This window comes from Gracilinanus agilis, chromosome 5, assembly GCF_016433145.1.
Source record: "Gracilinanus agilis isolate LMUSP501 chromosome 5, AgileGrace, whole genome shotgun sequence".
Classification (NCBI taxonomy): domain Eukaryota; kingdom Metazoa; phylum Chordata; class Mammalia; order Didelphimorphia; family Didelphidae; genus Gracilinanus; species Gracilinanus agilis.
In genome coordinates, this window is record NC_058134.1 from 281,517,953 (window position 1) to 281,542,234 (window position 24,282).

The window sequence follows — 24,282 nt, forward strand, 5'->3', positions numbered from 1 at the left end:
GAAGGCCCCCCCCCAGCCCTCACTGCCCCAGCCAGAGGGCCCTCCCACAAGCCCTCACTGTCCCAGCCAGCATGGCCCCCCCAGCTCTCACTGCCCCATTTAGCAGGGCCTGAACCCTCCCTAGTGCTTCTTGAACACTGGTTTCAGGCAGAAAGTCTGGTCCTTGGAGAGGCCCCATGGCTTCAGTGTGAAAGGATAGTGAAAAACAGGAGCAAAGGGAATGGATGTATTTTGGCCTGGGCACCTACGGGAGCTGGACAAGGGCATCGGTCTCACACTTCCACAGTAAAAAATGGCCTTTATGCTATAATCCACTCTGAAAACGTACTTCTAATGAAGGCCCCCCCCACATACACACACACACACACACACACACACACACACACACACACACACACACACACGGATACATCTGCTCACCAGAGGGCCCTGTCAGAGGAACACACACAGACTTCCAGCAGGCAGGATCTTCCTCACTAACTGAAATCTGGTCCCATGTCCTCTCCGAGGAGGCCTCCAGCCAGGGGCCTCCCCTCCAGGGCCTTCAGTAAGAGGCTGTGTAGCACTGGAGCCCAGGGCTTAGCCTCCAGAGAGGGAAAGGGAAGCAGGAGACGTCTTGTGCCACCCCCATTCAGTCCTGCCTCCAGCCCAGCCAGCCAAGGAGCAGAGAAAAAGGAGTAGGAGGAGGAGAAAGAAGGAGGAGAAGGAGGAGGCCTCCCTTCACACAGCAGTGCCATGTCCAGGGTCTCTCCCAAAGGCTGCTTTCCTTTCCCTCCAAGCCCCACAAGGTGGATTTCTGCCCACTGAGTTGGCCCCAGGTTGTGGGTTTCCTTATTCTACTTTTTTTTTTTCTATCATCACTGGGAGAAAATGAACCCTAAAGTCTGTCTAGGCTTTTGGGTTGATCTGTAGCTGTCTCATTTAATTAGTTAATTTTGTTATATTCATCCAAAAAAAAATGTTAACTTCCAAATTCTCTTCCTCTTCCCTGCTCCTCCCCCTCTCATTGAGAAGGCTGCAATATATGCCCTTCCCCTTTTAGCTAAATCAGCCAGTTCCCAATGGACAAACCTTTTAGTGATTTTCCCAAGTAATCATTTCTTCCCTTGTGACTGGCAGGGACTCTTGGTTATCCTTAGAAACAACCTAAGGGACCCACCCCTCTTTGGGGACCAGCTTCTCTGTCTCCCCAAATCTGCTTGACAAGAAATCTCTTAGCTCTAGGGACTGGCCTCAAGGCTGTGCTTCCCAGATGTAAGGAAAGCCCACAGGGGGCTACAAAGAGATCTCCAGAATCATTATTGTGCCTACTCAGATGTTGAGAGGTCATGTGGCCTGCTGAATGGATGACCAGCCTTAGGGTCTGGTCTGAAGACCAGGTTTCAAGCCCTGCCCCAACTCACTTAACCTCTCAGGGTTCCTAAGAACTCTCTCTGCGAGGGTGGAGTTGCCTCATCAGCTCCCTTGATCCAGGATCAAAGGGAGGAACTGGCCAGGTCCATCTCCCTGGTTCTGGGTATTTCTTGGGTTGGAAAAAGCAAAGAGGGAAGAAGGATGCAGACTGGCCCGTGGCCCTCATGCATGCCCTTTTTGTTTTTCCAGAAAATGGAGCTGGTGCTGGTGCCCCTGAGCTTTCATGGCAATTTCTACGAGGGAGACTGTTATGTGGTTCTCTCGGTGAGTAGAGCAGACCGTAGTCCCCAGGTCCCTAGTCTTAGTCCAGGATGATCTGTTCTCAGGAGCCTTGGAGACGCCTGCTGGTGGTGGAGGGGAACGGACCACAGGAACCTTGGGACGAGCCCACGTTTCCCAAACGTCTCTGCACAAAGGCATTTCTCAGTGTTCTGGGTTATAAAGATCAAAGATGACAGAATTCCTACTCTCAAAGATTATACAGGAAATAGACAAGCAACAAGAATACAATAATCTACAATGTGCTAAATTCATCAGAGAGGGTTAGGGAGATTCTGGAAGGATGAGATCCCCCAACTCGGGAGACATGGGGAGCAGTGAGAATAGGGGAGGGCTTTGTGGAGAAGACATCGCATGCATGGAACCTTAAAGAGAAGAAATTCAACAGGCACAGGAGCAAAGTCACTGGCAAGAAAGGCCAGGATAAGATCAGAGAATGATAAGGAGTCAAATCTGGCTCCCATAGAGACTGCAGGGATTAAGAGGGATTTTGGAGCCAGACTGTGCAGGGTCATGCACATCAGGCTAAAGAGTCTACATTCTCGTGGTTAAGAAATGAGGAGACACCAAAGGCTTTGGAGCAGAGGAAGGCCAGGTCTACGTAGAAAATCTCACTGTGGCAGGCAGTAGTGTGCGAAAATTAATTAGTGAGGAAGATGCCTAAAGATAGGAAAATTAGGGACAGCTAAGAGGTTCAGTGAATAGAGACCCAGACCTGGAGATGGGATATCCTGGGTTCAAATCTGGCCTCAGACACTGACTAGCACATGTGTGACCCTGGGCAAGTCATTTAACTCCCATTGCCTAGCCCTTACCACTCTTCTGCCTTAGAACTTTTCTAAGCAACAATTCTAAGACAAAAGATAAAGGTTACAAAAATGAATAAATGGCATTTTTTTAAAAAGGAAGTCAGTTATGGAGTCATTACAATACCCATCAGAGTCGATAATAAAGGCTAAACTAGAAAGGTATCCTGGGGAGTAGAGAGGCAAAAGTTGTAGGAAAAATGGGCAAAACGTAGCCATGGATGGAATGTAGAAGGTGAAGCAAAGAGCAGCCTGTGGAAGAAGGAAAAGTGAAAGATAACTAGATGATTCATTCTGAATGAAAAAATGGGAGGGATGGTGCCAGTAAGAGAAAGTAAGAAGTTCTTAGGGAAAAGAAGGCTTTCAGTCTGAAGCCTCAGGGCCAAAGGCCGAGGAGGTCCACAAAGAAGAGAATGATCTGTTGTTCAGAGTTTAGAAGCGAAAGATCCAACCTCAGAACTAGCCTCTCACACTCACCTCAAAGGGGAAGCATGACAGGGCTGGAGCCGAGAACTAGCCTCACCAGCCCGTCTGTCTAACTGATGTTAGTCACCAAGGCCCCAGACACCCTGGAGAGAACTTCAAAGTGACTTTAAAAAAGACAATATAGGGTGTCTCAAAAGCCTCCTTGCAGGGGTGGCTGGGTGGCTCAGAGACTAGACAGCCAGGCCTGGAGGCAGAAGGTCTGGGTTCAAATCTAGCCTCTGATACTTCTAAGTGACCTTGCCTACTCACCCCAACTGCCCAACCCTTATTGCTCTTCACCTTGGACTTGATGCTTAGTATTGATTAGACAAAAAGGATTAAAAAAAAAAAGTCCTAATACAGTTTTAGGCCTGATCTTCCTTATATTTGACCACGAAGTTAACTGACAAACAAGGACAAAGCAACCTTAGGTAGGTGCAAGTCAACAGTGCAAATTGTGTACTTAGGTCCTAAGAACTGTGCCATACTGGAGGAATGAGACGTGGGAGAACTGAAAGCCATCTGTGTGTGCCCAGTGCCTAGCACAGTGCCTTGCATAGCATGCCCAATAAATGCTCATTAAAGAAAATGGAGGAGCTGTTTTAAAATTCAGAAGGTGCCTCCTTTATTGGGGCCTCTTGTCAGCTATCTGACTCCTTTAGCTTGAGAGACAGCAACATTTCTCACTTTTTCCAAATGCAGAGAGATTTGGGCCACCAGGATTTGGGAGCGTTAAAGATTTCTAGCAGGATCCGCTGACCCCTCTCCAGGGCAGGCATGGATCCCCCGTGGGCCCCTCCTCTAATCCCACACTCTCTTCAGAATCGCAGATCTGGAAGTCTCTTGTCCCAGGATATCCACTACTGGATTGGAAAGGACTCTTCCCAAGACGAGCAGAGCTGTGCGGCCATCTATACCACTCAGCTGGACGACTATCTGGGTGGCAGCCCAGTGCAACACCGGGAGGTTCAGTACCATGAATCGGAGACGTTCCGGGGCTACTTCAGACAGGGGATCATGTGAGTAGAAATCACAAGCAGCCTCTTCTTGTCCCTAACTGGCACTTGATGCGAATAAAGCCTGGCACCACGATGGCACCATGAGGGAAACAACAGAATGCATGGCAAAAGGGAGGCCGGAGAGAATCACAGTAACAGAACTCCCTTCCCCAACCGATAAAGTGTCACAGCGAGGATAACTGAGCAAGCAGCGGAGCTGGGTTTTAGTACTGATGGCCTACATAGTCTAATCAAAGAGAGCTTCCTGGAGGAGCCATAAATGGGTGGGAAATTCCTTCTTTTCCTGGTAGGGCAGTGAAGTCAGGAGAGCCTTGAAAGAGGCCAGGCGGGAACACCAAAGGGAAGGTAACGCTCTCTCTCTCTCTCTGTCTGTGTCTCTCTCTCTGTCTCTATCTCTGTCTCTCTCTGTCTCTCTGTCTCTATCTCTGTCTCTGTCTCGTCTCTCTCTCTGTCTGTTTCTCTGTCTGTCTCTCTGTCTCTCTCTCTGTCTCTCTCTCAGCTACAAGAAGGGAGGGGTGGCCTCTGGGATGAAACATGTGGAGACCAACGCCTACAATGTGAAGCGTCTACTGCATGTGAAAGGAAAAAGGCACATAATGGCCACCGAGGTAGGTTTTCCAGAGGGTCAGACTTCCCTGAGGGGAGTGATGTTTATTTCCTAGACAAAGGGTTCTTAACCTGGGATCTGTAAACTAGTTTTTGAAAGAAAAGATATTAAATGTTTTTATAACTGTGCCTCATTATAATTGGTTTCCTTTGTCAGCCTTTGTATTTTGTTTTATGGATTTAAAAGTGTGATTCTGAGGAGGGGATCCACGGGCTTCCCTACACTGCCAAAGGGCTCCAGGACACAAAAATGATGAACAACTTCTGCCTAAACTGACTAGCTCCCATCCCTTCTGCTTATTCTATGGAAGGGGTGGTCTGGACACCATGTTTCCGCTGTCCTGAGCAGCATCGATCTCTAATCTGTAGGTAGACCTAAACTGGGGCAGTTTTAACCTGGGTGATGTCTTCCTGCTGGACCTTGGAAGAGTCATCATCCAGTGGAACGGCCCAGAGAGCAACACGGGAGAACGGCTGAAGGTATTTAAAAAAACAACAACCCCCAAACCCCCTTACCTTCCATCTTAAAATCAATACTGTGTTTCGGTTCCATGGCAGAAAAGCAGTAAGGGCTATGCAGTGGGGGTTAAGTGACTTGTCCAGGGTCACACAGCTAGGAAATATCTGAGACCAGATCTGAACCCAGGTCCTTCCCACAACAAGCCTGGCTCTCTGTCCACTGAACCACCTAGCTGCCCCCCACTGAAGATACTGTTGGTGCTGCTCAAAGAAAGCCTCTCTTTCCCTTGGAACCCCCAGCATATGGCTGAGGATCTTCCAAACATGGTTTCCCTCTTTTTAGGTTATTATTATTAGTGTTGCTATAATTATTTATTGTTGTTGTTGTTGTTTCTTTGTGCCAGTGTTCCCTGAGATTAAAATTAGACCCCCTGCTATGTCCTAGACAGTCTAAAGGTTTGGAGGCTTGCTCCTTCAATGATACTCGAGCCCCCTGTGGTAAGGAAGGCAAACTCAATTCCTTCCTCGGACTCCGTTATCTCAGGCAATGCTCCTAGCAAAGGATATTCGGGACCGAGAGCGTGGGGGCCGCGCTGAAATCGGCGTGATTGAGGGAGACAACGAGGCGGCCAGTGTAGATCTGATGAAGGTCCTTTCGGAAACACTAGGCGAACGTTCCCAGATCACGTCTGCAACCCCTGATGAGCTCTTAGACCAAGAGCAGAGATCCAACATCATGCTCTATCAGTAAGTGGCTCTTCCCTCCTGCTGGCTCCAGCCTGAGAGATCCCCTCGTAAATCTAGATACCCTCGAACATCTCCACATGGGGTTTTGAGATGGACGTTTCCTTCTGATCCCTCTTCAAAGAATTCCAGCGTCTGTAACGATCATAAGTACCAGCGTTCCTCCACGCAGGCCCTGATGCTCGCGGCACCGGCTACACATCTCCAGTGTTTGTGTGGCTGTTCTGGCACACGGTGCTTCCTGCTCATCCTCCAAGGCATTTGACATCCCTGGGGCTCGGGAAGGGACACGATTTGGGGGAGGAAGGTGTAGAATCCGTAGGAAAAAGGGACCATTCAAAAAAAGGATTTAAAAGTTAACCCTCTATGAAGCCCAAGTAAACCACTATAAATTTAGGGCAATAATCTAAATCCTACAAAGAAACTGACCACCAAAAAAAAAGTCAGGAAAGCAACATGTAGGTAGTGAGATTCTTCTGAGGAAAGAGAACCCAAATCCACCCACATTTACCCCTTCTCCAGTGTCTCTGACTCTGCTGGGCAGCTGACAGTCACAGAAGTGTCCACAAGGCCCCTGGTGCAAGATTTACTGAATCATGACGTAAGTACACCTTGGGTAGGCTCGCGCGAGAATAACCAAGCTAAGAGTAAGTCTCTCTTGCTATGTCAACCAGCTGAAATGTCATTTGTCCATGTGAATGCTTCAGGACTGCTATATCCTGGACCATGGTGGAAACAAGATATACGTCTGGAAAGGAAGGGGAGCCACCAAGATGGAGAAGCAGACTGCTATGTCTAAAGCTCTGGTAGGTGCAGCAAAGGCACAAAAATGGCCAAATGATTCTGGGCACTGGAGAGAAAGCTGGGTTTGAAGTCAGAGGTTCTTGGGTCCATCGGCCACTTATCTTGTGACCTTGAGCAAGGCAACTTATCTGGACCTGCTTCTTCCTCTGTAAAAATAATAGGCTTGGACTAGATGTCCTCTCAGGTCACTTCCAGTGCTAAATCCACGCTATTACGATCTTATCAATCAACTGACAAGTATTTATTCAGTTCCTCCTCAGTACTAGACACCAAGCTAGGTGCTGGGGGCACAAAGTTAAAGTAGGCCCTGCCCTCCACAAGCTTCCCTCTAACAGAGAGGAGCTATCGAGAATGGAATAGCATTATAAAAAGCGATCAAGGGTATGGTCCCAGGACCCAAGGAGATGATGCTGTATTTGAAGAGACAGGACACAATTATCTGCACCTTTTGAGAAACACAAAGTAATCAATAAGCAAACTGATTCAGTACAAAGTCAGTAAAGTACATAAATGTTGATGAGACATGGTATAAAAAGAGTTTGCTCAGCATGAGCAAAAAAAAAAAAATAATGTGACAGTCTAATAGAAAGATGCCAAAATGTTTTCTATGAATACATCCTGAGTTTAGGCAATTCCATCTCCAGTTAGAAGTGAATCAGCAAAATTCTTTAAAAAGGATGGCTGGGGGGAAGGGAGGGGCATACAAAGGGAAGTTTAGCCTTTGCTAAAACAAAAGGTATCAATAAAATCTTATTTTTTAAAAAGCGAGTCAGCTTGAATGGCTTCTAGAGCTGTCTTAGCACCTGGCACCAAAGGAGTGAGTCACTTAGCAAGCACAAATCTTCAGGGACTGGTAATGCGTTTCTCCCGGGTTTAGGGCTTCATGAAGCTGAAGGATTATCCAAGCAGCACCAACGTGGAGACTATCAACGATGGGGCTGAGTCTGCTATGTTTAAGCAGCTGTTCCAGAAGTGGACGGTGAAGGACCAGACCTCCGGCTTAGGAAAAACCTTCAGCATGAATAAAATAGGTGAGAATTATCCCCCAATCTCATCGGCCACCGGGATGTCTAAAGGGCAGCACCGTTCCTATGGCTCCCTGTTTGCGTTCAGAACGGAATGGCTCACTTACTTGACTTCTCTCGAAATCTCTCGGACAGCCAAAGTCATCCAGGATAAGTTTGACGTGACTCTGCTTCACGCAAAGCCGGAGGTCGCAGCCCAAGAAAGAATGGTCGATGACGGCAGTGGAAATGTTGAGGTGAGACAAGAACTCAAAACCAAAGGAAGGCAGCGAGTGTATTTGCCAGTAAACGTAAAGTGGGGTGCAGGGCCTACTTCAAGTGGTTTCCCCCCCTCTTTTCAACTCTGAGATCTTAGGAGTACCTTTCAAGAAACCTCAGAGTCTGCCAGGTGGCAGTTTTCCCCCACAGTCCCTCGGGGTGATGAGAAGTGAGTGCCTCCATGTGCCGTCAGCATTTTCCCTGGCCCAAAGAGCTCATGGACCGCTCCAAAGAGCTCTACAGCCACGGTGCCCCCCCCCCCCCCCCCCGTGGTAAGGGATGCCGGATGGACTCTGAATGGCCCTTGTGTTCTCAGCTGCCCCTCTGCCTGGATCTCTGCGCCGGGGCCCATTTTTGGGTATTGGCACAGCTGGCGCCACATCGCAGCACAATGGCTGTGTGACTTGCGTCTCTCACTCCTTTGTCTAGGTCTGGAGAATTGAAAATCTGGAGCTAGTCCCGGTGGAGGCTCGGTGGCACGGCTTCTTTTACGGGGGAGACTGCTACCTGGTTCTCTACACGTACCAAGTGAGCAGCCAGCCACGGTACCTCCTGTACATCTGGCAGGTAAATCTAGAGGAAAACTTTCCCTTTGGAATCTGGACGGCTCCCTGGCGATCCTGAGGTGGACAAGCAGGGCCCAGCTCTCCCGCCATTTATCCGTCCCCCTTCTCTCTGCGGCAGGGCCGACATGCTTCCAAGGATGAGCTGGCGGCTTCGGCCTACCAAGCTGTGGCGCTGGACAGACAGTACGGGGGCGCTCCGGTGCAGGTGCTGGTCAGCATGGGGAAAGAGCCGTGCCACTTCATGGTCATCTTCAAAGGAAAGCTGGTCATTTTTGAGGTGACATCTCCTTTCCCCCTCCCCTCCCTAAGAAAAAAACGAACTGAAGGCAGTTTCTCTGAATGAGATATAGAGCATTAGCCACTGGGCACGGCGGAAGGAAGAGACAGGCTTGCCAGGTCAATCTTTCCAACACGACGGCGGTGTCCTCACGTCACTCCTTTATTGGCTTTTTTTAGGGCAAGGGCTGGGCAAATGGGGTTAAGTGACTTGCCCAGGCTCACAGAGCTAGGAAGGGCCTGACAAATCTTTATCTCCATCCTCACCCTTCTACCTGCACCCCAGGGCTACAGTTCCAATTGCCCACTAGCTACATCCAACTTCTTGGCCCACCGGCACCTCAGCCTCTCGACACTCAGATCTGAATTCATTCTCTTCCTCCATCTTTCTCATAACGTCTGATACCTTTAGGAGGAGTTCCATTCTTGACAGGAAGAATTGGTGACCAGCCCCCAACTAACTTTTTTTTTTAACTCCATCCTTTTCTGCTTGAGAATCAATACTACGTTTAGATTCTAAGGCACAAGAGTGGCAAAGGCTAGGCCACTGAGGTTAAGTGACTTGCCCAGGGTCTCACAGAGCTAGGAAGTGTCTGAGGCCAGATCTGAACCCAGGTCCACCCCACTCCAGGTCTGGTACTACCCAGCTGCCTGTTGGCTAACTTTTTAACAGACACCTCTGCAGTGTAGTCATTCAGTCAACAAGTGTTTATTAAGCATTTACTAGGAGGAAGGCAGTCCCTGCCCTAGAGGAGTGACCATTCTCCTGGGGAAAGACAGCGCACAAAAGGGAGCTGAGAGGGGGTTGGGTGAGGGTGGTGCTCCCCTGGGAACTGGAGAGAAAGCAGGATGAAGGTGGTTATCCGTGCCCCTTGGGCAGCTAGATGGCAGGGCTCAGGCTCCAGAATTTCCACTCTTTCCAGGGCTCTAAAAGTAGCTTCCTCAGGCTTCCTTCCCCCCTCAGCTAAGCACAGGGTACAAAGTCCATGGCAATAGGCCTTCCGCAAAGGGCACAAAAAAAGAAGGAAGAGAGAAAAGCCAAAGAGCTTTTGTATGCATGTATGGATGGAGAAAGGCGGGTCAGAGATCCCCTCTTTATCCAATGGAAGACACCTCTGGGGACTGGCTGTCTGTCTTGAAAGCTAAAGAGAGCTTCCCAGAGGGCTCATAGGCCAGTTAGTCCTGAAAGCCACAGTCCCTCTACTTGACTAGTTTAACGGGAGGCTGTGTGGCCTGAGGAGCCCTAGCCAAGGAAGCCAGAGGAGGAAGCGTCTCCAAACAGTGGCTGAGGCCAGCCCCTGGCACGTGCTCCACATACACACACTCACATCAGTACTGGTTAGGCCCCCGCCTTTATGCCCAGGGAGGGGAGCCGCCAGGCCCTCGCAGGAAGGGGACGCCTTGATCTGACAACAGGCCCAGGATGGACTGTTTGGCATGAGAATACATGATTCATCCAGACCCAAGATTGGGAAGGGAAAGGAGGAAGGGAAGCCATTTGGATCTTATAGTTTCAGAAAACATATGTTGAAAATTGTTATTACACGTCATTGGGAAAATATCTTGGGGGGGAGAAAGAAAGAAGTTGACTCCCAGGACTTGGGATTGTCCCAAACTCCCGGGGGATTCCTGGGTCTGTCGCTGTTCCTCGTATGTTGGTGGCCCTCCAGAAAGCTAATGAGATCTCTTACAGGCAAAGATGGCAGCTACCCAGTTAGTTTTCATTGGCTTCTCACCTCTGATATCTTGTTGTAAGTTGTTTCAGTCACATCCAACTCTTCAGGACCCCATGTGGGGTTTTCTTGGCAAAGACACTGGAAGGTGAGTGTTCCTGACTCCGGGCCTGGCACTCTATCCACTATGTCACCTATTTGACCAAATGTTATCTTGGCGAGGGGGGGGTGTTTGTTGGGGAGACGGAAACCTAGAAAGTTTCAGACATAGAAAATTACAGCTCCAGGAGCTCCAGAGGAAGGCAAGGGAAAATGGTATGACCAGAGCAGGGACAGCCAGCAGACAGAGAAATCCATCTTCCTTCTCTCCAGCCCTGCAAAAAGCAAATTTTTCTAGCAACTTTCACAAAATATGGGTGTGACTATACTGCTAAAGGTGTAATCACATCAGCTTCAGCAGCTTCCATGACGAGCTCTGGGTTCCAGTCTAGCTTCAGCCTACATTTTCCAATCTTGTTTCACACTCTTCTCCCTTCCCCGCCATGCACAGAGCTACACCATTAGCCCTTCCTTTATCTTGTCCCTCGGGCCTCTGGCTCCTTTTTTCAGGGCATTTCCTAGGCCCAGAATGACCGCTGACCTCCTCTACCATCTCTGTCTCTAAATTCTTGTCCTTCTAAGGCCCAGCTCCTCATTCACGTCAATAAGCTGTTTTTCAATTCTTAACTTCTGTCCTAGAATTGATAGCAGTTTGGGTTCTAAGACAGTAGAGCAGCAAAGGCTAGGGAACTGGGGGTGAAGTGACTGGCCCAAGGTCCCAGGCCTGGAAGTGTCTGAGGCCACACTTGAACCCAGGTCGTCCCTCCTCCAGGCCTGACTGCTGCCTAGTAAACATTTCTTAAAGACTTTTAAAGCAGCACCTCCTAGGAGCAAGGCTCCGGGGATGCAAAGACTCAAAGCAGTCTGTGTTCTAAGAGTTCCATGCTTGGGCCGGGGGACCCCTGGCTCCCCAGACTCTTATCCCGAGCGCCTTCCCGGATCTCATTCCCTGAGGGGAGCCGGCCGATCGCCTTAGGCGGGATTTGACTTTACATACACCAGCGGCTCCGAAGCCCCGCCCCATCCCCCTCCGCGTTCTCGTCCCCTCAAAGCGGCTAAAAGAGACTCAGACAGGGCATCCAAGGCGCTTTCCGGGATGGAGGCCACGGAGGGCCGGCGTAGCCTCCCTTTTTCAGGCTGCTCGGCCGCTCCTCCCTCACCGAGCTGGACGGGCTTGGTCCCCTCTGGCACTGTAATGCCGGCCGCTTCCCGAGCGCCAGGCCCAGGGCAGCAGGCAGCTGGCCATCCCGGAGCCTCCTCGAGTGCTAATCCGGCCGCGGACACTGGCGGGCTGCGCCGCGTGGGCCTGGAAGTCCCGCAAGCCTTTCGCCTCGCTTCTCCTCCGCTGTCCAGCAACCCCATTCTCTCCGCCACGGGGTCCCAAAGACGCGGGGCGGGGCGGGGCGGGGCGGGGCGAGGGGAAGCCGCACTCCAACAGCCCCAAAGTGCCGCCTCCTTTCGTACTCTGCCACTCCCTGCCTCGGGTACACCCGGCGGGGGAATCATTTTTCCTGCATCGCCAACATCGAATTATTCCACACTTGCCCATGTGATGAGCGTGTTTGCTTTCTTTTAGCTTTCCTACGAATGGATTTGAGCCCTTTTTAAATTGGGTGCTGAGTTTCTTCTTTTGGAAAGTCTGTCCTTAGCTCCGAACCACTTATCTGTTGAGAAATGGCTCATTATTAGATTCATATCCATTGCTGATAGTTGGTTGTAAATACGATGTTTCTAAAAGATAGCTCGTGCTGTTTTTCCCGTTCTGTACCTTTTCTTCTCAGAAGCAGTGTGACAGTATAAGATCCGAGTTCGAATCCTGTCTCTAACCTATGGGGGTGTCTCAGACAACGCCAAGGCTCCAAGCTGCAAAGGCGTGCTGGGTGCTCTGATAGAGGGACTTGCCCTCACCCAGAATTCCTTTCACCAACGAAATCGCGAAGTTAACAAAAATCTTATTCTAGCTGTTCTTTCTTTTCTTGATGTCACAGCTTTTACGTTTACATCACCAAAGTAGTCCAGTTTGCCTTTTCCGATATTCTCGGAGGGCACTCGCCATCCACAGTTGGGAACAATCTAACTTCTATTCTCTTTTTTAATGATTCTCAAGTATTCAACTCACTTATCCATTTGGAACTTAAAGCTGTGTCTGTTGCAAGCTTTCTTGTCCAAATGTGACCCAGTTTTCCCAGCAGGGCTTGCTTTAGACTTCTTTCCCCAGTGTCTTTTCATCAGTTTATAAAGACTATGCTACTGTACTGATTTTTAAGACTTGCTTACCTAAACCATTCCACTGAGTAATTTGTTTTTATTTATTACCAGATAGCTTAATAATTACTGCTTTAAAATTTGAGTTCAATTCCTTTGTTCCAATTTTTAAAAATTTTCTTAGGTATTCTTGACTTTTTATTCTTCCATATTCCATTTTAGTATTTTGTCTGTCTCTGAAAGTATATGCTTGGTAATTTGATATTTAGTGGTTGCTAAATCTTGTCCTATCTCCAGAGTATCTCTTCCATACAGCCCCTTTCTCTCTACTTAACATGGTCATCACCTTAGTTTTGGCTCTCATTTCCTCTTACCTGGCCTATTTTAATTCTTTTTTATTCTGAACTTAACATACCAAATAAAGTTAGTGTTTCCATATTCATAAGAGAAAAAAGGGTTGAAATATAAAACTATAAACCTCTATTATGTACAGCTTCCTTTTATTTTGGAAAATATATAAATTCAAGATGTAACTTGCAAAGTCTTGCCTGGACTGTTGCAAATTGCTTTTTAGTTGATCTCCCAGCTCTAGACCATCCTCCAAGGTGGCTTCCTATTGCTTCAAGGTCCAAATAGAAACTGGTCTATTAAACATATAAAGATTTTCTTATTGTCCCCATGATTTGAATTGTGACTGACTCATTTTGGGGGATGTGATTTGCTTATGCATTTTTAGTTCTTTTTTAAGGATCTATAACGGATATAATAATCCCGTCTTTTGTCCACATTTGTTTGTAAGTTCTTTGTGCCCTAGCATATGACCGAGTTTTGTGTAAATACTGTAAGAGCCTAAGAAATGTTCATTTTTAAAGGGTCTGACTCAGAAATATCTACAGGTATGCCAAATCAATTTTTCTAACATTTTGTCCAAGTCTATAATTTCTTCTTTCTGTTGGATTGCTCACACAGAGAACATTATTGCTTTCTAAAATGTCTAGGTCTTTTATTATTTGATAGCTTTTGCTTTAAGAATTTAGTGGCTGCATTCAGGGTACATATAGTTAATGTTAATATTTTTTCATTCTCTAGAATGCTTTTAATTATTTAGCTTAATTTTGGAGGCTCTAAATTGTATGTTTGCTATTGCTTACCCAAAATCATAACTGCAAATCCTGCTTTTAAAAATCTATCTGGGGGGCAGCTGGGTGACTCAGTAGGTTAGGAGCCAAGCCTACAGATGGGAGGCCCTGGGTTCAAATCTGGCTTCAGATCTTTCCTAGCTGTGTGACCCTGGGCAAGTCACTTAACCCTCATTACCTAGCCCTTACTGCTCTTCTGCCTCGGAACCAATACCCAGTAGTGATTCTAAGATGGAAGGTAAGGGCTTAAAATAAACTAAATAAATAAATAAAATAAAAATCTAGCTGAAGAATCCCAGCCTTTTACTTTGAGTCTGCATAAGTCTCTATGCTTTAAATATGTAAGTATCAAATTATTAGGTTTTATTTTCTAATCTATTCAGCATTTAGATTCCTTTTTATTGGTATGTTCCGTCCATGATCATTTAAGGGTACTGTTGTTACGACAGATTTACCTCCATTAGATCCTTTGATGTTATTCCTGGCCCTCCCTCCTTTATATGTGTATAGTGCCAGACTGCTATTTTGTTTAATAACATATCTCCCTGCAGTAAGAACCACCCATTGTTACCATTCCCCAACCAAGTTGCAGCTAAACATAGTAAATCTTATCTAACACTATCTAATAATTCTGTATTATACTGTAGACAGTTTTCACTTTATGTAAGAGGACCATTCCACATTCCTATAGGAAAAGCAATTTTTATGTAATGCCAATTTGCCTGCAGAGAAGCAGGCAAGAAAGGGGGCCATATACTCAGAGAGAGAGAGGGCTGACGCATGGTGCCAGGGGCACACTACTACTGTAAAGTTAACAAAGGTATTTTTTGGGGAATGCAGATTTCTTTCAGAATTCTTTATGTAAAATCAACTTTATGTAATGCAATTTTACATAGAACAAGAGCTAACTGTATATTATATAATTATTCTCTAATATTTTTTAAAAATCTGTTCCCAGTAAGCATGTGGTTTAAGAATCGCCCTTTTTCTTCTATTTCCTACCTCTATTTTATCTTCCCTAGTTGTGCCCAACTTTTAAAAAACAATCTAGGGCAGCTGGGTAGTTCAGTGGAGTGAGAGTCAGGCCTAGAGAAAGGAGGTCCTAGGTTCAAACCCGGCCTCAGCCACTTCCCAGCTGTGTGACCCTGGGCAAGTCACTTGACCCCCATTGCCCACCCTTACCACTCTTCCACCTATGAGACAATACACCGAAGTACAAGGGTTTAAAAAAAAAACAATCTATCACTTTCTCCCTTCAGCTTCCCTTTGTTCTCCAGATGGTCTAGTTCTATCTGCTCCCATTTCAAAGGATTCTTTCCCCACCCCTTATTTTCAATGACCCTCATACTGGGTATGCCTTAAAAGTTACCTTCTTACTGCTCAAAAAGACTGTCAGTCTGTACTCACTACTTATATTCAAAACTAAGTCACTCTATTTAGCTTCAGCTGCTTAATCAAATGATGTCAAAAGCCCTATTCAATTTAAGTTCTCAGCAGAAAATACATGTTCAGACCTCATTGAAGCATCATCTTTTCCCATGTTGGCATAGCCTCCATTTTTTAGTACAGGTAGTCTGGGGTTGCAGGCCAATCTCTTTTATTCCAGCTTCTTTCATTTCTGTCAATGAGTAGTTTTGCCCAGGTCAAATTGGTGCTTATTGATATGTGAACTGCTTCCTCCAGGCAATTTGCAAGATTCTCTTTGACACTGATGCTCTAGAACTTGGCAACCATATTTCTAGGTGAGTTAAAATTAGGGTTCTTCCCTGTCAGTAATCTATAGATTTTAACAATGTATATTCTGCCTTTTGTTTTCAGTACTTCCAAGCAATTTTAATTATCTCCTTTAATACAGTATTCAGACTATTTCTTCATAGAAGACCAGTAATTCTCAGACTATCTCATCAAATTCTGTCTTCTATATTTACTATTTTGATCTGTAGGGAGCTTCTAGTTTTGTTATTTTTAAATTTTTGCTGTTTTTTTCTTCCATCACAGCATATTTTCATTCTTCCTCATCCATTCTACTCATTGGAAATCCTCTGCTTCACTGAAATTTTCCATTGTCTTTTCTTTATTGTCAGTTATTGTGTTCATGTCTTGAATTCACTCTCCAATGGTCTTACTTCTAATTTTATAGATGCCAGTTCTTCCCTTATATCTTATTGTGACTCTAGACCAACCTGAAGGTTCTTGGTAGATGTCTATTCCCTCTTCTAGAGACATGCATGTTACTGCTATAATTACATGCTTTCTTTCTGGAGATTTAGACTTGCTTTTACTTCATACTACTTATTCATTTTATTGCTTTATTGTTTTTTTTATTTTATCATTTTTACAATGTGAATTTCCCTGTAAGAATTTCTCTCCTTTCCATTCTTTTTTGGTTGTGGTTGTTCTTTCATTGAATTTGATGCATTTGTCATATTTCTGAAGGAAGAGAGGGATTAATTGCATCCACTTATTCTACTATTATGCTAGAACTCTTGTTGAATATACTAAAATAGGTAGCACAGCACAGTAGAAAAGAGTACTGGCATTGGGATGGTGAAAGACATGAATCCAACTCCCAATCCTGACATTATAAGCCAGGTACCCCTAATAGAAATCAATTAAATTTTCTGGGCTTTACTTTACTTTTCTATAAAGTGGGAATAATATTTACAATTCTTCACAAAATGCTAAATGGAAATCACTTTGCAAGCCTAACACATACATACATGTAACAATTGTTATTTGGCATCCCCAGGAGTAATTCACAAAGAGCTAGACACATAATAGGTGTTGAATAAAAACTTAATGATTAAGGAACTCACGATTAGTTTCCAGGCATCAAACTTTTAATATTCTAAATCCATCACTATTCTGATATGCAGTTGATCTCTATTGTTCCTCTTAATGCAGGCTATTTTTATCTCTGTTGCATCCTTAGCTAGAGGTATGCTATGAACTCATATGCCCAAATGGTTTTCTTTTCTTCAAAGGGTGGCACATCCAGGAAGGCAAGTGCTGAGCCTGACCCTCCTGTGAGACTCTTCCAGATCCGAGGGAACGACAAATCCAACACCAAAGCTGTGGAGGTACCAGCATTTGCCTCTTCCCTGAATTCTAATGATGTTTTTCTGCTACGGACACAAAATGAGCACTACCTCTGGTATGGAAAGGTAAAATGATCTGGTATTCTTCTTCTTTTCTCCTTCCCAACAGCAAAGTTAAAGGAACTCAAAGAAAGAATGAACAGTTATAATTACTTTTCATCAAAACCTCACACCACAAGGCCAAGGAAATACTTCAGCACACCAAACTCTGTTTTGTTTTGTTTTTAAACCTTACCTTTCATCTTAGACTCAATACTGTGTATTGATTCCAAGGCAGAAGAGCAATAAGGGCTACACAATGAGGATTAAGTGACTTGCCCAGGGTCACACAGCTAGGAAGTGTCTGAGGCCAGATTTGAACCCAGGATCTCCCGTCTCTAGGCCTGACTCTCAATCCACTGAGCCACCCAGCTGCCCTCTCTATTCTGTGATCTTTATGAGGATGAAAGCTGGACATGAAAATCTTTCCATCTCAGTTATAATGACAGTCTAGTAATAATGTGTGCCCTATAGCTACAATTGTAAATTGATCTTCTCTATTCCCCAATTCTAATTCACATTATTTAAAAATTACTTTAGAGCTACAATAATGGCTAGTGAAATCAAACCAAGACAAACAGAGCATATGTCAATCTATCTTGTAGATGAAAGACTTTATTACAGACCTCCTTTTACATAAGTGAACCATTAAGACCTCTCCCTAAGGAATTTTTATATGCTGCAAATCTGCCTACAGACATAGGATAGAAAAGGAAGGAGGCAGGAAAGGGGCTGCTCACCCTGGAGGGAAAGGGCCAGCACCCAGTTCAGGACAGGTTGGGGAGAAGAACAGAGAATCAAGAGCAGGAGGAATATGCAGAGGACAGAGGCAGGCAGGCATACATGCATGGAAGACATGCAATGGGGCCAGATACACAGGCTGGTGGGTGGAACGGGGCAAAGGTCTTTCTCGGTGCTAGAAATCTCAAGCCAAGTCAGTGGTGATAGCAGGCTCACCATGTACCATTCTTCTACTTTCACTTGAAGGAATTTTTTTAAAGCCTTCTTTAAAAGGTATTTTATTTTAGTTTTTAAGGGAGGAAGGCGACAGAACATTGAGCTGAGGGGCAGGAGCAGAGAGAGAGAGAGAGAACACAGTATATGTGGTTTTTTTAGAAAGAAGATTTCTTTCCGAATCCTTTACATAAAGTCAAATTTGTATAATGTAAATTTATGTAAAGGGAGAACTGTCTGTACTCATTCCTTTCCCTAACAAAATAACCGTCACATTCAAGTTTCTCTTTTTCAAAGCACTACAAATAAAAATAACCATATTCCCAGTCACTGGTGATTATGACTTTAGACCTAGTCTATGTTAGGTCCCAAAAGTTTCTCATTCTACAGGCAGCACATGAGAAGCTAAGCCTCTCTTATTTTCATTCTAACCCCAGGGTTCCAGTGGTGATGAGAGAACAATGGCAAAGGAATTAGCCAGAGTGCTTTGTGATGGCACTGAAGACACTGTGGCTGAAGGACAGGAGCCAGAAGCATTTTGGGACTCACTAGGAGGGAAAGTCCCTTATGCCAATGACAAAAGGTGAATTTGAGCTCAGAATTATCACCCTTCAACTTCTTTATGAAGCACACAAGATTAACAAATAACTTACCATATTGAGGTTATGATATTTTAAGTCTCAGTTCCAAAATTACTTTTCAAGTAAGTTTTTTTTCACATTACAACTATATGGTAGACTCCAACAGGAAATTATCGATGTCCAGCCCCGTCTCTTTGAGTGTTCCAATAAGACTGGGAGATTCACTGTCACTGAGATCACAGATTTCACACAGGATGACCTGAACCCAAGTGATGTGATGCTTCTGGATACCTGGGACCAGGTAAGCAGCATTGTAGGGCCTAAAACAGATGACAAAGATTTGTGCACTTTGTTTTGTTTGCCCACAAGTCAGGAATGAACCACTTCAGAGAACAAGAGATCAACTGCCATAGTTAAGCTGCCATTTTTGTATTTTTCCAAGGTGAAAAAGGGTAGTAAAGTGCCTAAAAACTCTGCCTAAGAGGCCTAGCAGCATGATAATTTTTACAAGTTGCTCTATAAAAGTTATCTTACAGAAAGATCTTTTTTCTGCTAAAATGAACATTAAGTCCCAAATTCCCAGAACCTAAAGTGGCTATAGAAGGAAGGGCTGGAGAGTAGTCATAAAGTCATTCTTCAAAGGCTGATATTCCTCTTTATTCTATTTCAGCTGTAAGATATAGCTCCCCAAAAGCGTCTCTAATAAGTAATCCACAATAGGAAAATTTTTCCAAGGATATGAACTCCTGGAAGGAAGCCTATGTCATATATAGAGTTAAGATATTAGTATATTGCAATACAGAGAACTATCGGCCTGGCACTAGAAGATCCAAGTTAAAATCCCATCTCTACCACTTACTGGCTTATTTGTAAAAATATTTTTTGTGACCATTAAGGGTCTATCCAGTTATAACATATATCAGATCTATTTTGGTCCAGACCTGAGAATTCCATCCATAAAAGGATCTTTTGGATGGGAATTTCTTCTACCAATACAAATAAGCAAGTGTCTATAATGTATGGTCTTAGCAAGTTACCTGGGGGGGGGGGGGAGGCAGCAAGATATTATAGGGGCAGTGGATAGAGGGCCAGGCCTAGAGGAGGAGGCCCTGGGTTCAAATTTGAGCTCAGACATTTCATGGGCAAGTCACTTAACCCCTGTTCACAGCCCTCCCTATTCTTCTGTCTTAAAACTGATACTAAGACAGAAGGTAAAAGAGAAAGACAGAGACAGACAGATACCTGGGATTCCAAGTGGTTCTGTGACTTACCTAGGCTAACTTGGCTACAGTATGTCAGAGGCATGCCATCCTGACTTCAAGGCCAATCACCATATATGCTACCCTCTGACATCAACTACTGAACCTTTTACACAACAGGTGTTCTTATGGATTGGTGCTGAAGCTAATGCCACAGAAAAAGAGGGAGCCTTCACTTCTGCCCAGGAGTACCTGCACACTCACCCCAGTGGCCGGGAGACTGACACACCTATCCTGATCATCAAACAGGGCTTCGAGCCCCCCATCTTCACAGGCTGGTTCTTGGCCTGGGACCCTCATATCTGGAGCGTAAGGGCCTCTGGTTTATAGCCCACCCCTTACCCACAGCAATAAACAGTAGAATCCCTGGAGCTATATACTTCTATAAACAACTAGTTACTGTACGCTGAATGACACTGCTAATGAAATGGAAATCATGTTAACAAATGGATAAGGAATGGGTATTTCCCTTCTCCCAACACTGCTCTCTCTAAAAGGATGTGTGTGTTCTGGGCGACAGCCTCACCCTCTGTGCTCTCTTCTCCCACAGGAAGGCAAATCGTATGAACAGTTAAAGGAAGAGCTGGGAGACACAGCTGAAATTGTGAAAATCACTGCTGTGAGTTGGACTTACTCCTAAAGATATCATAAAGAAAAGAACACAAGGCCAGTCCAGACCAGTCCATTTCTAAAAGAAATAACATTTTCACTTGTTTTTGTTTGTCTCAGTAATAATAGTTAGCAATTATATAGCACTTTGGGGTTACAAAAGGCAAATATTTTATCTTCACAACCACCCTGGGAGAGGGGTCCTCCTTTTATTCCTTTTTTTGGCAGATGAGGAAACTGAGGCAGATATGGCTAAGTAACTTGCCCAGGGTCACAGAGCTAGTAAGCATTAAGGCTAGAATTGAACTCAGGTCTCCCTGACTCAAATCCAGTACTCTACACTGCCCACCCCCGCAGCTGCTTTTATTGTATAATCTACCCAGCACCCCAAGTTATTTATACCATCTAAAAGGATAAAAAAGATCCAACAAGATGGAATGATTTGCCACAAAAATTTTAACTGTCAGGCTGAGTATTTTCAAAAGCAAATATTCTATCAGATTATCTTTTATTCTCCCCAGTTTTCAAATTCATATGTTACCAGATACATTCCTTAAACATTATTTTAAACTGCCTAGAACTCTGCTTCACCAATTGGACAAACACTGCCACTGAGGCAACGGCTTTCAGATATGATGTCCTGGCCGTGAGAAGGACACATGAGAACAGTTACACACAGCATGCAGGGATACAGTGTTCTCTGAGCAGGCCTGAAGCATGGAGGAGAGGAGTGAAAGCTGGCCATGGCCTGCACTCAGAGCGGAATTTAAAATGCTTGCATTTGTGAAAAACTCCCCAAGCTCTTTAGTAAATAATGTGATCTTCCAGATGAGGAGTCAACAGGAAAGCATGGTTGTTGAGGCAACTAGGAAGTTGGCTGCTCTGAACAATTCTTTACTGTAAACACATGCAAATCTCTTTTTCTAGGACATGAATAGTGCTCCCCTCTTACTGAATGCTGCTGATGGTGAGCAAAAATATTACCCTCTGGAAGTCCTGCTGAAAAATCAGGAACAGGAGCTGCCTGAGGATGTAGACCCTGCCAAAAAGGAGGTCAGTGGCTACAGAATTTTCTTTTAGGCAGGATAAAAAAAGTTCTCCAGTCTGAAAGAATATCTCTAATTGGGAAGACCGTCTAAACCATCATTCCTATAATTATGCAGTCATATAATCAACCTCTTTAAAGCAGCTAAAGGACTCAACTTAAGACTGGAAGCATCAGCATTAGAAGGTACAATGAGTTCTCCACTTTATTCAACGTTTGTGACTCATGTATCATTCATAACCCATTTTTTAGTCTATCTAGCCCAGGACAACCTCAGATAATGAGAAAAGACTAGACACTGCCTGCTTCTACAGGCTAAAAATCTGACTCCAGATTACTAACAATTTATATCAAAAAGATTAAAAAAAAGTCTAGATTTTTTTCTAAGCTCAAGGGCAAAGACTCCTTTCTTTCTTTCTCCTTATCTCTCTTCTTTTTTTAAACCCTTAACTTCTGTGTATTGGCTTCTTGGTGGAAGAGTGGTAAGGGTGGGCAATGGGGGGGGGTCAAGTGACTTGCCTAGGGTCACACAGCTGGGAAGTTGTCTGAGGCTGGATTTGAACCTAGGACCTCCCATCTCTAGGCCTGACTCTCAAGCCACTGAGCTACCCAGCTGCCCCACTCCTTATCTCTCTTTTTATAAAGGAGGTATTTAGGGGACCATTCTTCTGCTTTGGAACCAATACACAGTAGTGATTCTAAGACAGAAGGTAAGGGTTTAAAAAACCAATAAATAAATAAAAGATACTTTAGGTTCATTCAAACAAAATATTTTCCTTCCACACTAAGATGTCCCTGATCCTCCAGTCTCTAGTTGGAAATGTTCTGTTTTCTCTCTCCTAGAATTACCTCTCTGATGAAGACTTTGTGACTGTATTTGGCATCACGAGAGGGAAATTTGCTGCTTTGCCTGGCTGGAAACAGCTCAACCTAAAGAAAGAAAAGGGGCTTTTTTAAAGAATGGAAGCAAATGCCTATTTTAGGTGATACTAGAGAATAGACAGTGCCAATTATGAGGGAAGAATTTAAATCCCTAGCACAATGTACTTGGTTACTTATAGAAGCAAAAGAGTTTGCAAAGTGCATGTTACCTACAGTGAATATTCTTGCCAATATTTAGTTTAAATATGTTTAAATATCCATTCTGATTTCTATGTTTTGCATGAATTTAGAGATGAAAACAAAAACATATGTAGTTCATGCAACAAACTTTTCAATCCTAAAAAATTATCATGAAGAAAATGTTTAATTCTGGTGTTCAGACATCAGGTTTAGATATCAAGATCGTTAATGCCAAAAATAAAAATAAAATACTTAATCCACAAGTCATTGAAGTATGTAAGCAATTTTCATATACCTCCTGGGTGGGTCTCAGACATCTTTTCAAATTAAGGCCCCTCTATGAGATGAAGGAATGACATCATTTTGGGTTTGCTCATATAACAAATAAAGCATATACTTCCCATCTGTGGAATGTTTTTGTGCTGGGAAGGTTAGGATGGTGGGAATTAGACCAACATCTGTATTGGCATAGGAAGGACAAATTTTGCCCAAAAGCAGCAAGAAACCATTTGGTATTTATTTGAGTAATAATAAGCCCAGTGACACATCTGCATGTGGGTCACTAAAGAATATCTTCAAAGGATGCTGTAAACAACCACAAACAAGCCACATTTTCCAATGAACTCCGTATTTGGAATCAGTTTCAGGTGGGAAGGAATCACAAGTTTAATATAAATTACACTTTCATTTGTTTCTGATGACATTACATCTACCTAAATGTGTAACCTTGGAGGTTGATGCAAATGATAAACAAAAGTAGTAAAATGGTTCTCCCATGTATCCTCCATACAGCTGCCAAATTGCTTTTCCCAAACACATTATCTAATCACATCCCACCTCTACTCAAATTTCCTATCACCTCTAGGATAAAACACAAAGGTCAGCTTGTTGCTGGAGATCCCACCAGGCTCCGAGCCCCCTTTCCAAATTTATATCCTATCGCTACTCCATGGCACACCACATGCTATTAAACTGAACTGGCCTTCTAGCTGTTTTCATTTGACTCGCTGTCTCCCATCTCATCTTTCACAGAATTTTGGATGTTGTTTTCCTTTATGCTACTGTACATTCTCTTGTTTTATTTACTTCACTCCAAAGTAGTTCATGCAGTCATCTCAGATTTCTCTGAATCTGACATGCAGAGAAGAAAAGATACTAAGACAATGTATTCTATCCCCACCTCTGCCACTTAGAATCCCCAGCTTTCTTCAAGCCCAGCTACTGCAAGAATCCTGTCCAAAGTTCTTCCAGGTCTCTGTTTTCACCCAGTGTGTACTCTGGGCAGTGAGGCTCCAAGTATACTCCACACCCCTTCCACAACAACCCCACCAAAAAAACCTCCACAAAAGCTCTCTTAAGATGGAGATAATTTCCTTTTTTTTTTTTCATCTCTGTATTAGCACCTAGTATAGTGCCATGTACAAGGACAGTCAATGTTAGTGGAGGTAAATTAGGATAATTCTGGGTAGAAAATGGATGAGAGGGCTCTGGCAGCCCTCCTAGCTTAGGGTGAATAAATTCAAGGAGTGAAAAAGAGAGGGCCACCTTCAGGACCTTGGGATATTCCTGGCAAGGTTTCTCTAAGATATTTATTATCTAAATGTAATTAGAACCATTTACTGGAGTTAAAATGATTGGGAACAGCCAGGGGGGGGAAAAAAGTTAAAACATGTAAAGGCGAAGATTTCACTAAATACAAGAGATAAGCAGCTTCAAGTCAAAAGGCTTCACATTCCTACATTCAAATACCTGCTCTTTCAGGGCTGGATGTTACTGATCAAGCATATCAAATTCACAAT

The 24,282-nt window shown here is 44.4% G+C and overlaps 1 protein-coding gene across 1 annotated transcript in view; it reads left to right on the top strand.

The window, feature by feature from the left end:
- The window catches only part of AVIL (advillin), a 24,834-nt gene extending 579 nt beyond the window's left edge, over positions 1-24,255 (top strand). The window contains exons 2-19 of the mRNA XM_044677435.1: positions 1,603-1,677; positions 3,786-3,982; positions 4,482-4,590; positions 4,958-5,068; positions 5,592-5,794; positions 6,314-6,392; positions 6,499-6,597; positions 7,473-7,626; positions 7,756-7,856; positions 8,308-8,445; positions 8,563-8,721; positions 16,821-17,000; positions 18,365-18,510; positions 18,665-18,809; positions 19,888-20,076; positions 20,318-20,386; positions 21,304-21,429; positions 22,265-24,255. Coding sequence (XP_044533370.1) covers positions 1,603-1,677; positions 3,786-3,982; positions 4,482-4,590; positions 4,958-5,068; positions 5,592-5,794; positions 6,314-6,392; positions 6,499-6,597; positions 7,473-7,626; positions 7,756-7,856; positions 8,308-8,445; positions 8,563-8,721; positions 16,821-17,000; positions 18,365-18,510; positions 18,665-18,809; positions 19,888-20,076; positions 20,318-20,386; positions 21,304-21,429; positions 22,265-22,378 — 2,394 coding nt within the window. The 3' untranslated portion in view covers positions 22,379-24,255. The remainder of the gene's footprint in view (positions 1-1,602; positions 1,678-3,785; positions 3,983-4,481; positions 4,591-4,957; positions 5,069-5,591; positions 5,795-6,313; positions 6,393-6,498; positions 6,598-7,472; positions 7,627-7,755; positions 7,857-8,307; positions 8,446-8,562; positions 8,722-16,820; positions 17,001-18,364; positions 18,511-18,664; positions 18,810-19,887; positions 20,077-20,317; positions 20,387-21,303; positions 21,430-22,264) is intronic.
- The last annotated feature ends 27 nt before the right edge of the window (positions 24,256-24,282 follow it).